The sequence below is a fragment of the Porites lutea genome, chromosome 14 (genome assembly GCF_958299795.1).
Source record: "Porites lutea chromosome 14, jaPorLute2.1, whole genome shotgun sequence".
NCBI classification, from domain to species: domain Eukaryota; kingdom Metazoa; phylum Cnidaria; class Anthozoa; order Scleractinia; family Poritidae; genus Porites; species Porites lutea.
This window is the reverse complement of record NC_133214.1, coordinates 2816825-2828882: the sequence shown is the minus strand read 5'-3', so window position 1 is coordinate 2828882 and position 12058 is coordinate 2816825. Positions and strand designations below refer to the sequence as shown.

The 12058-nt window shown below is 37.9% G+C and overlaps 3 protein-coding genes across 3 annotated transcripts; 1 reads left to right on the top strand and 2 right to left on the bottom strand.

Moving 5' to 3' along the window:
- Positions 1–1725: 1725 nt before the first annotated feature.
- Positions 1726–3058, bottom strand: LOC140924949 (uncharacterized). The gene has a single exon (XM_073374924.1). It carries the CDS (start codon positions 2655–2657, stop codon positions 2121–2123), a length of 537 nt encoding a protein of 178 aa, XP_073231025.1. The 5' UTR covers positions 2658–3058; the 3' UTR covers positions 1726–2120.
- Positions 3059–4930: 1872 nt separating this feature from the next.
- LOC140925008 (histamine H2 receptor-like) lies at positions 4931–5767 on the bottom strand. Its single transcript, XM_073374971.1, has one exon. It carries the CDS (start codon positions 5765–5767, stop codon positions 4931–4933), a length of 837 nt encoding a protein of 278 aa, XP_073231072.1.
- Positions 5768–9639: 3872 nt separating this feature from the next.
- LOC140925007 (melanocortin receptor 4-like) lies at positions 9640–10499 on the top strand. Its single transcript, XM_073374970.1, has one exon. The coding sequence runs from the start codon at positions 9651–9653 to the stop codon at positions 10497–10499; it is 849 nt and encodes a 282-aa protein (XP_073231071.1). The 5' UTR covers positions 9640–9650.
- The last annotated feature ends 1559 nt before the right edge of the window (positions 10500–12058 follow it).

Below are 12058 nucleotides of genomic sequence, written 5' to 3'. Positions count from 1 at the left end.
TCTCCTTTTCAATCTCTCCTTCCGTTCTTCCTTCTCCTACCTTCCGAGCCCCGACCCTCCCCACTCCTATCCCCCAGTCCTCCCGCATTATGCTGTGATGCTCCCGATTTATCTGAACGCGAAGAACTTTAGAATTACCAAGGAAATTGTAGTTCAATATCCGACTTCAAACATGACATTGCTTTATCGGCGATCAATTATATTAATAAAATTAAGATGTGAATTTAAAAGTAAAAGTCACATCTTAATGGAAGTAGTGCCTTAAGTGATACTTTCACGGCTTGAGCCATCATTCACATTATATTCTGAGTGTATAGATGGCAGCTACAGCTGTATAAGAAACCTAATATGTGTTTACAAAGTGCAAGGGTAATAAGCGTCCAAAAATTATCATATCATATCCTGTTTCAGTTAAAATCAACCACCTTTTACAAAGTAACAGTTTTGAATGATACTTTCAAAAAAAAAACGACCAAAGAAGAAAGTGGTCGTGCATTTTTTTTTTTTGTCTTATAGCTTGACATCTAGTAACTTTTAATTTTACTCAAACTAACAGGTGAATTGATATAAACTAAGAGCTGCAAATTTAAGTTACCGATTATCAATAATACATTTCAACCTCCCACTGGCATGATATAACATTCAATACAACTGAATTGACAAACCTGTCACATCAATCTCATGCTATTAATCTGATAAAGGTTCAAATGTCCATCTTCTCTCTTCTCCTACTCTTAATTTGAGGGTCATCACATCACGAAAGTATGACGCTAATACAACCGATAGGATTTCAAGCGCAAAGCTTTTTTTTTTTTTTTTAACCTAAGCGCGGAGCTTCAGACAAACAGGTAAGCTGCTTGAAGATGTCAGGTAGCTAGATATGTTTTAATTCCAAGCTTTAAGCCCTGATACGCACGGAGGGGGGGGAGGTACTCAACAAAGTTTTATATGCGGGAAGCCCTGCCCCGAGGTCAAACCCCTTACGTTTTCATATACCATCAGGAGCCATATTCGGGGTAGGAGACCGTAACTGGAGACCATTTCCAGTAATAGGGTTGGTTCCATCGAAATAGCCAAATGCGCTATTTCTAGTACAAATTGTGCCATCTCGTGTGACAAGCGCCTGCATTTTTTGCGAGGGCACCACGCAAAGGTAAACAAACAAAATGGCGTCGGAAATCACCTCCGTAGGAGATGAATAAATTCCGTTTCTGTTATCATTACCTTCTCTGAATTTGATGCAAGACCTGAAGAGGACCTTTTTGACAATAATACTAGATAACAAACTTTTTCAAAGCACTATGCAGAAGTACATCATGTAAAATTCAACAAATTTAATGACGGAGACAAATGACCCGTTTACAATGATTGCGTGAAAGCAAGCAGGTGTTATAATTACTTCGCCTTCCTATTTCGACGCATTCAATTTTGCCTGAAATCCTATCCGTTCTATCCTTCACGTATTCAGTTGTGATCATTATTCTCCATCTGGGATTTCTGTTTTTGGATTTTGGCTTTATACTTATCCTGTGTTTCTAATTCCTAATATAAGGAATGAAGTTCTTGGATTTTCACCATTGGTGCTTGTTAATAGCTGCGCACTTATAAAGTGGTCGTGTTTGACATCTTAATTATATTTATTCATTATTCTGCATGTTCTGCACATGTTGGTGTGCATAAACTGTATTTCACTCTCTAACATCACAAACCTTAACATAAGATACTATTAAAGACAGTTAAAGGCAGTTAACTGAAGAATGAAAAAGAAGAGCAAAAGAAGAGCAATGAATAAACTTTTAAGAGAGCGGTTCGAGTTCTCGATTTTCTATTTTAAAATTCTGAGCTCGCGTTGCTTGTATTTTAGAGTGAGCGCTCCAGTTTCTAAGTAAAGCCGCTCCATTATATTATTGTTAACAGAATTGTTAACAGAATTCCTTATGCCCTTGGAGTCTTATATACCCGTTCCTCTAAAAGGTTTCTATTTTAAAAAACCGTTAGTCAAATATTTATACAACAATACCATATGCTTAATTCAACAGTTTATACGCCCACTTCCAATGAATCGAAATTACGAAGATGGATATGCAAGTTTTATATTTGTTTCAGTAGCTTGCATTGGGTTAAATAGATGGTAATAGCTTTATCGCCTTTATAATTGCTAGAATTTCTTTTCTAAGCCCACAAAGCCGCCAGCAATACAAGATCGGGTTGATGGATGAGTTCATAAAAACAGCCGTAGTAGAAAAGGTCCATTCTGGTGTCCATTCTATGTGCAGTGTTCCAAATATTATCAGTAAAACAAAATGTGGAAAATAACAGAAGATCATACAAATGTAAAATATAAACGTGTTCATTGCACTTTGCTTCAATCGCGCGAGGCGCATTTTGCTTTCAAATTTTGTGTTTCCTACAGTGTGATGCTGAATGTGAATTTGAGACTGATGATAACGAACAATTTGATAAATTTTTACGTAAGATATTGTGCTAATTATAATACATACAGCGGAAAAGACACCTCCAAGAAGGTGAAAAATGTACTTGTTCCAATGATAAAATATTAAAGACAGGAAAATGACCAACCAGATTGCTCCTACGGTGTATTTGACTCGAGTGTTGGTCACTACGATGGCGTATCGCATGTGGTAGTGAAGAGACATGAAGCGTACACACTAATGGCTGTTATTGTTCCAAGAGACACTCCACCGACGAAAAACCCAATCATTGCTGACAGACGGTAAAGTATAGGGTCTTGCGTTGTTAAGCTTTTAAGTTCGTCCGCAATAAAAAGTGGTTGAGCTAGAAGACCAACGAGAAGATCCGAAAATGCAAGGCTTGCCAGCATGATTATCGAAGTTGAGTGAACGTAAGACGTTTTCGATAAAGCCACCAGCACTAACACATTGCCAGCAGTGGAAAGGAGTATTAGTGGCGCATTAAGCGCACAGTTTACTAAGACAATCGTCGCGTGTGTTTGATCCGAGCTGTTCCAATCGCCCGCTCTAGTGAAATTCATGATGCCGTGTTAAATGGATAAGCGTTAGAACATAGATCATTGCGTCTTTAATTTGCCATTTGTATGGTTTTTTGGGGGTAAGCGATTTGCCATCTGTAACATACATACATACATACACATACATACATACATACATACATAAAACTTTTTTTTATCTCGAATTACAGAGCAGCCAAAAATAGGCTAGTATCTCTGAGAAATGCTTTTATCTGATGCAAGTGAAGCGACGAAAGATTACTCTCAAAGTAGTTTTCAAAAAAATTATCCATTTCTCATAATTATTCAGTGATGTTATAATTGTAGTTACAAATACTATAAAGCATGTCACTGGTTATTGAATTGGGCGCCCTGTCCATTGTGTTCTTTTCATCTGATAATTGAGGTTTATGCAAATATAGTAGAGCGTGCGAAACGCGAGAGCGCGTGTTTTTCTCTCTCGCCGCCGCGTGTCGCTTTTTCTCGCGTGGGGTGATTTTCACGCGCGATCGCGTTTCGCTCGCTCTACTATCCCTGAGGAAAAATAGGGGACTACTCGTAGTCTAATGCAAATATAAAAGTGACAGTTAAGTTAGAGATTTCTGGATTAATTGTTCCAATTCTAAATAATTAACATTTACAAGGAAACCGTCGTGTCTCCGGGGTAAAGCAAAGCAAGCATATGTTTAACGAGTGTCTTTATATCTGGTAAAGATACGACTGTACTTTGCGTCCATTTATTTTTTTGTCCAAAATAACCCCAAACCTATATTAGTACAAGAATGAGTTGATTTATATCAGAGATTTTGAAGCCGTTCAAAAAAACTCGCAGTCGGTGTATTATCGGGTTTAAAAACTTAAGGCGAAGCCTAGGGTTTTTAAACCTGATAATTCACTCCTATTCTCTTTTTAAACAGTACTTAACGTTCCTTTTCGAAGGCAAATTTTATTGAAATTCTAAGGCTTTTTCTACATCTTTAGTTGTAATTCACAACTGTTGCCCCTACACGTGAATTCGGGTTAACACTAGCTCCAACCCGGACTGTTTGTCAGGTGTTTCGCCAGATAAGCATTTACTTAAAGTAAGATCAGTCCGATTAAACTCCTGAGCAGGCACCCAATTTAACCCTGCGTCTTAGCCTTAATAGAACGTTTTCACATGACGTCACGGCGGCCATATTGGTTTTTCAAAACAATGAAACGGCTGCCGTGTTGGGTGTTTTAAACAAACCCTGTGGGAGTTGAACTCTTTCTTAAGTCTTTTGTTTGCTGGCTACGTTTTATTTCCTCATGCAAATTCTTCAGACTTGCCTTCAAGAATTATTTGGAGTTAAGAGAAGTTATTAAAAATAGGCAGGTATTTTCCCTTCGGTGATCATTTTCAAGTTAATTCGCGTAACCTTTTGTTTTATTATTATGTATTTATACTGTTAGGGGAAAAATGATGTTGGTCACTTTGGAACTGAAGGCGTCAAAATTGCTTAATACCCCCAGGCATAAACGTTTAGCTTACAAAACATAAGTTTATAACGCAAAACTTAATTTTTACTTTCCAGGTTATTCTTCGGTGGAACGCTTATTCTTCCACAGGAAACTTCGCTACCGGAAATTAAAATTAATTCACATTTACTTTTATGCATTTAGATAGCAATTAATGATATATTTTATTCATATTACGAACCTATAAACCTTACGAGAATTCAAATCCTTCCTAACCACATCAATTACAAATAGTGTACAACGTTACAGTAAGCCTCTGTCAGTAAAATGCCTCGGTGAATATCAGGCTGAAGCAAATTTAATGGCATAAAATAGCATGTAATATTTTGTCGATTTGACAAAATCACATCACAAGTTTCACTTACGATGATTTAAAACAGAATTGAAAAATAACGGTAACTTAATACTTTCTTTATAAAATGGAATGAAAGAACAAGAAGTCTACGTTTGCTCAGTTTGACTTATACGCAAAGTTTTCTTCATAGTCTTTTTAACTTCATTCCGAAGTTCACGAAGACGCCAACCGTATAAAAACGGATTAATGGCCGAATTTGCAAAAACCAGGCTGGTTGTAAAGATCCACGCTGTGTTTATATTTGCAACGAAGATATCTCCATGGGCAATACGATAAACACACCAAGGAAAGTAACAAATGACCGCACTGACGTAAAACACCAGAGTATTCGTAGCAGAACGCTTTTGAGACAGGGAATTGGACTGACTTAGCACGGCCTGATTTTGATTCTGAATCTGCAACTGATGCCGTCGCACTATTCGATAAATCTGAAGGTAAGACACGGTAGCCACTGTGATATATATGAGTAGAAGAGCAAAGCCGATGTAAATATATTTAGGTGGTACCCAAAATCTGTTCAGCAAAATAAAGTGAAGGAACCAAACAAAAGACATTGTGATTACAACACGATATGTTGTCACTCTAGACCTGTACTCCAAATGATAAAGAAGAGCCAAGTACCGATCTACGCTTATCAGTGCCATGGTGCCGAATGAAACTCCACAGAACGCGAATCCCATGGTTGTCATAAGATTGCGGAGAAATTCCGTTGACGAGAGCTTCTCTGCAATATAAAATGGCTGCACTAGCAATCCAACACCCAAGTCTGAAACGGCGAGGCCGCTTAGTAAGAGATATGAAGGTGAGTGAAGAGAAGGTGTCTTGAAAACTGTGGCCAGCACAATAACGTTACCAGCAATAGATAGCAGCATCAGTGGGACATTGATCATACAATTTACGGTGACAATTATTGGCGTAACCATTTTGAGTTGAATACTGCAAACAACGCAAAGTTCTGTAAAATACTGGTCAAGACTCTCCGAGATAACTTGCACGCCTGATTCTTGCAATAGAGATCTGTGATACAGAGATTCTTCGTGTGCGAATGTGAACCGAAACTAATTGAAATTAAACATCTGAACCGCTCCGGAAATCAAATACGCCTTTACAGAAAAGCTCTCATCTTTATAATTGCACGCCGTAGGAGATTTGAAAACTTTGTCACAAGGCTAAATCAAATGAATAGGCCTTCTACCTTTGTTAATACCACGATCGTTTAGAATTCAAGTAAAAGTTGTTTGTGGCTGTTGGAAGCAAAGCCTGATTTGAACTACTAACTTCGATTCCTATTCAAAAGAGGAAAATTAATACCTGCCATAACCGATGGGCTATCAAGATAACTGATATAATCAGACACGCAAACGAGGTAAATGGTCATAGGGCACATAACGTCATCGTCAAAAAGGCCGTATTCATTCGATGGCAAAAGCTCAATGTGAAAACATCCGCACAGCACTTTGCTATCAAGATAACTGTGGCTCTGTGGCACCCCTTTTATCTTACTTTTGAAAGCAAATATTTATTCTAAGCGGTGAAACGACTTTTACAAAACCAGCAAATGAAATTCAAATTTTTTTTGGCTTCTTTAAAGGACGTTTAACTATGTCTTAGAAGGAAGTGGGGTCCATTCGTTAAAAACCCACCCACCAACTATTCTATTTGTGTGAGTCCGGCTGACACTCGTTCTGAAGTAAAATGCAAAGTAAACCGAAATTTAAGGTTGTGTATACCTAATATAGGCGAATCTTTGTTTACAGATACCGTTGACCGAGTGAGCAACGATTTATTTTTTGCCACTTAACCCTTCACAGTTGGCCTTTCAAAGTTAGCTGAGATGAATCAAAACATGGTAGAATAGGCCATTTGCACGATGACTTCATTTTACTACTATGTCCAGAATCCTTCAAGGTTTTGCTTTCTTGTGCTTATTAGGGCTTTTGTTATTTAAACCTCACTGGGATTACAAAATTTAATATGATAGGAAAAACGAAAAGGATTCTAGTCGTAGTTAAAAATGACGCCATCGTGCAAATGGCCTATTGAAGGTGCTAGTTTATAGGTCGGTTGCTAGTGTAATCCCTGAGAACACAACCGTTTTAAAAAGCTATTTATCAGCCCGGAAGTTTCCTGTGGTTACGTCATGTCCTTCAAAGAACCTTCAATTTCTTACTCGTTTCCGAGACACTCATTTCCAAAGGGGCTATCCCTCCATAAGCCAACATTAACACTTACTTCACACCTAGGGCAAAATGCTTTTTCTCTTACATGTGACATGTAGTTCCATATCCATTTTTCAATTTTAGGAAGGTTATATAATTTGTTCCTTTTATGAGCTGTGTCACGAAATTCAGCCAGATTGGGAAATTACAAAATGAACTGGACTGTCGTGACACAGCCCCTTTAACAGATAGGATGATGAATTATCATTATTTCAAAGTTGTGAGAAAAGAAGAATTACGTAAGTTCCACTCAAAGCTAAAATACTGCTCGTTATGGACCGTTAAAATAAATGTATGCCTCTTGGCGTCATATAACTACTCTGTGAGACACCTGCATGCTATTTAAACAACATTAATTATTCATTCAAAATAATTCCTACTTTAAGCTATACTTATCTCGATCTTTGTTAAGTTTCCATCTCCATTTGTCTGTTCTTCGGCAATTTCAGAATATAAAATGATGTTTAGTCTGGCAATATTCTTCAAATAGCAGTTGTCATCCGTTGTCCTGTATTTTTGCTGTTCTTGACATGTTTTAAGCAAAACTACGGCTCTTTCTTATTCCCAAAATGTGTGAAATTTTCCGCCACTTTAATTTCTCCAGCTATACTTAAATGCAACCTCGTCCCAGGACTCCTCGGTTGCCGTGACTTTTTCTGGCAATAGCCCATACTATCGATGAAACATGGATACTGGATTTCGCAAATGTTTTCTAAATTTGGTCAACGACATGAGGAAATTGCTTTTTTGGTGTAACAAAAGTATGCCAAAGAGATCTAGTGGGAATCATTTCTTGCGAAAGGCCTCGTTTTCCTCGTTTAAATGTCTTTTATCACTGTGTTCATCGTCACCGAAGAGGTCCGCCATTTGTTCGTTTTTGAGAAGACCGGCCTCGAGGAGAGGATGAGAGGAACATGAAGTCATGACGTCACGGCACAGTTCTTGTTTTCTCGAGCTTAAATTCATTCAGCTATGCCTCGTGTTTTGAATGTTAGAAAACAAACTCTTACTCGAGCTTACTCGTTTTTATAAAATATAATAACCATTTTCCTCGGGGACCTTTTTTCGGGCAATGCTTAAAGCAGGGTCTCTTCAAATGTTTCACAAAACGAAAATCGATCTAATATTCAAAACATCTGAGTCAAAAATAAAATAACAACTTTGTCTCTCTTGCCCCATGCATTTTAGAACTACTTGCCAAGAAAATAAGACAAGACAAAATTTAGAAAAGAGAGAGAAGTAGAGATCCATTAATTCTCTCTTCTTGATATATGCAGTATTGTGCTGATCTTATATTGACCAGTACTGCTGAATAAAACTCGCCTACAAATCCTTTTGAATAAAAAGGCCAAAAAAATAGTTGTAAATAAAAGCTAAGAATTACCTTCTAAGACCAAGACAAGTGTAATTTTAACTTAACATTTTTACTTATTCACAACAAAGATGCATTTATTCAAACTTAACATAATTATAACAGGATGAACTCAGCTAAAGTAGTGTTGCGTTGCAGCTGGTTAGGATTTGAATGAAACACAATCTCAATAAATTCAGGTTGATTGAAAATTATCTAACACATCTTGGCATATAAATATAACCTCTTAGGATTATCGCTGTGTATTAACATATTTTAATTTAGAGGCAAAGGCGCGATTCCCTCAATTTTTTCATTTGAACCATGTACCTTTCAATCAATCACTTTTATATCCCTGATCAGTCTTAAATAGCGGATATTCTTCGCCCTCTAAATGGACAGCTTAATTTTATTATCTATATATCAAGAGGACGCTCACGTCGCTATATCGGCTCATTCTTCATTTGACCCCTTATTTCGCCGCCGAATGAACGTATATGTTTGCAAGGTTCCTTCGATTTTGGATGCATTGAAAGACCAGGTAATTGAAAGGATGGACGAGTGAGCCATTCTAACTTGAATTTTACGGTTGCACGATTCCCTCAATTCTTTTCATTTGAACCCTTTCAATCAAGCAATCACTTTTGTATCGTTGATTAGTCTGAAATAGCGGATATTCTTCGCCCTCTAAAAGGACAGGTTCATTTTATTATCTAGATATCAAGAGGACGCCCACGTCTCCATATCGGCTTGTTCATTATTTGACCCCTTGTTTCGCCGCCGAATGAACGTATATATTTACAAGGTTCTACTGATTCTGGCTGCATTGAAAGGCCAGGTCACTGAAAGGATGGACGAGTGAGCTATTCTTGAATTTCACGTTTGCAATTTAGCGCACAGAAAGCTTTCAAATTCTCTGTAAGTGTTTAACGTAATTAGTCACAGCGTGAAAAGAGGAAACTTCGAACGCTAAAAACATTTAGCACGTTGTCACAAATAGTCACGAAAATTAAGGAAAAACACTTTTTGTGTTTTATCGTGATGTGTGGTGCGTGTTTTCTGTACCGTGTGAAAACATAAACCGTTACGTAATAGATGATATGCACTCCGTACAGAAATCCCCGACTTTTATTGCTTTAACATTTGTTGGCTAAAGAACTTTGGTTTAAGGGTGAAGCGTGAGGAGAACACTGAAAGCAACGGCTATTTTTGTTAAAGCCAGACTTTAGTGCTATAATGGAAAACTTTTCTCGTCCTGAACCAATTATCATCATAAACTGCGTTCTCAACACTCTTATGGTGCCTGTAGCAATCATTGGCAACGCTTTGATATTAATCACTCTGAAAAGAACTCCCTCCATTCATTCGCCGTCCATGCTTATACTAGCGGGTCTAGCTGTATCGGACCTCGTCGTCGGCATATTTGTGCAACCGTTTTACGTTGCAAAAGAACTTACGGAAAACCAGTTATCATCTGTTGTGTGGGATACAGCGGCTTATCCAGTTTGCGGCGTTTCTTTACTGGTAATAACAGCGTCTAGTGTGGATAGGTATTTCGCCCTTCATTACCACCTGAGATACAGCATTTTGGTGACTAACTCTCGCGTCATCTTTACCACTGTAGTTATATGGCTCTTTAATTACCTTTCCTCGCTGTTTTATTTTTGGAGCCAACTTATATATCACCTTATCCTGGCAGTTAATATTGGAACTTGCCTCATAATTTCGACATTTTGTTACGTTAAAATTTATCAAATTGTTCGTCGACATCACCGTCAAATTCGGGCCCAACAACGGGCAGTGGAGTCTAGTTATAAAAATAACATGTCAAGAATGATGGACTTAAAAAAGAGCGCAATAAACCATTTTTTAATCTACACCTGCATGGTTATATGTTATATGCCACTGTATATTTTATTAACACTTCATGCAACGCACCAATCGTACAAGTTGTGGAAAAACGAATGGAACTTTGTTACCACTTTAGTGCTAATGAATTCGTCAATAAATCCATTTTTGTACTGTTGGCGTATTGGAGAACTTCGAAGGGCTGTTGTTACGACAGCTAAGGAAATGTTATGTTGAAAGGTGTCTGAAAGAGTGGCCCTTCAGGACATAAGCTAGGGTAAAAAGATGATGGAGACACAGTTAAGTTTTTGTTGTCATCACACGTCAGCCGAACCGGTAAACTGAAAACATACATCATACAAAAGATTTTCAGTTTGAGCTTGCTTTTTTGGGGAGACAATCAGGAGTTTCATTTTGTATAGCCTTTTCATATTCGTTTCTTTGTATGATAAAGTTGTAGATAAATGGCCTTGAAATGATCCTTTGTTTTGCTTAAAAGCTCTTTTCTTCTTAGTGCCAGCACTGCAGGGTGAAGCTTAATTAACGACTAAAACTAACGCACTCTAAAGATTTTAATATCATGAAAACCGCTACAGAGTATAGAGATGCATAGAGGTTAACACAATTTTTCACTTGGACATAAAACTCAGTTCTATATATATACAGATTGGAGGTATGCAACACCTAGCCTGTTTATATTTGAATCTCAACTTGTGTATATACGGCAGAGGATTGAATGCCTTTTTGGCTGCGTTAATTCAAAAGCTAAAATATTACTCACAAGATATTTCGATACGTAACCAAAGTCAGTGCAGAGTACTTTTTCCCATACCACGCTGTTTTCCTCACTTGACGCCAGCTTTGTGTATTTGTTTCGACTTTCCGACAGATTCACTTACAGAGCAGGATGATAAATAATTCATTCTTTCTACAGCGGCAGTACTTTGATTCTTTCTACTAGTTTGAAACAATTGAAACACGGCTCTCATTGCGGTAGCCTACAGTACTGCTTAGTTCTCTTTACCAGCGCTTGCCTTTCGTTATAAGTTTTAATAGCACACGAAGTAAGTTCAAATTAATGAGTGTCTATCCCTGGCAGAATTTTTCCTGCGATGTTTCCAGTCAAAACAAATAAAAAAGAGGGGAGTGAATTACTGCGCACGCTCAGTTTGTTTGTTTGTTTGTTTGTTTTAATGTTAAAACACTCCAACTCGTTTACAACACGATATAAAACCGAAGCCATCCGTCTAGAACAAATAATATCCCACCAAATCAGGGGCGGATCTAGGGGGAGGGTGCAGGGGGTGCGCACCCCCCCCCCCCCCCTGAGATGACCTGCGGTTTTCTAATACAACTGGTATTCTGCAAAAAAAAAAAATAGTATGTGGTTTATTGGTGTTGAAGTAGAGCAAGAGACGAGTGCGCCCCCTCCTAAAAAAAATCCTGGATCCGCCCCTGCAAATTGAGCTATCAATTTCTGTTTTCCCTTTGGACCTGCTAACTCCAATTCAAATGTAGAGGGGGACTTCTACAGACTTTAGGATTACGTGAAGAGAGGTGACACAACCAGAGTTTAGCAGTTGACGATGGTTTTAATCTTTCCGTTGAAGTTACAAACTCCTCTTAGCTATCTCAGATCTCAAGGCGTAACTGTGAAGTTACTCACAAGAGGTTCTATTTATATTGAACTATTAAGTTAATTGATTTTTTAGGTGTTAGTAAGTGTAGGAGTTTAGAGAACAAAAGGAAGTGAAATTGAGTTGATTCTCGCTACGCGTGGAAGAAATTTGCAAAAC

What these genes read in the sequence shown, in the direction of transcription:
- LOC140924949 (XM_073374924.1), bottom strand. Translation starts at nt 2,657, where the DNA reads ATGTCTCTTCACTACCACATGCGATACGCCATCGTAGTGACCAACACT.
- LOC140925008 (XM_073374971.1), bottom strand. Translation starts at nt 5,767, where the DNA reads ATGGTTACGCCAATAATTGTCACCGTAAATTGTATGATCAATGTCCCA.
- LOC140925007 (XM_073374970.1), top strand. Translation starts at nt 9,651, where the DNA reads ATGGAAAACTTTTCTCGTCCTGAACCAATTATCATCATAAACTGCGTT.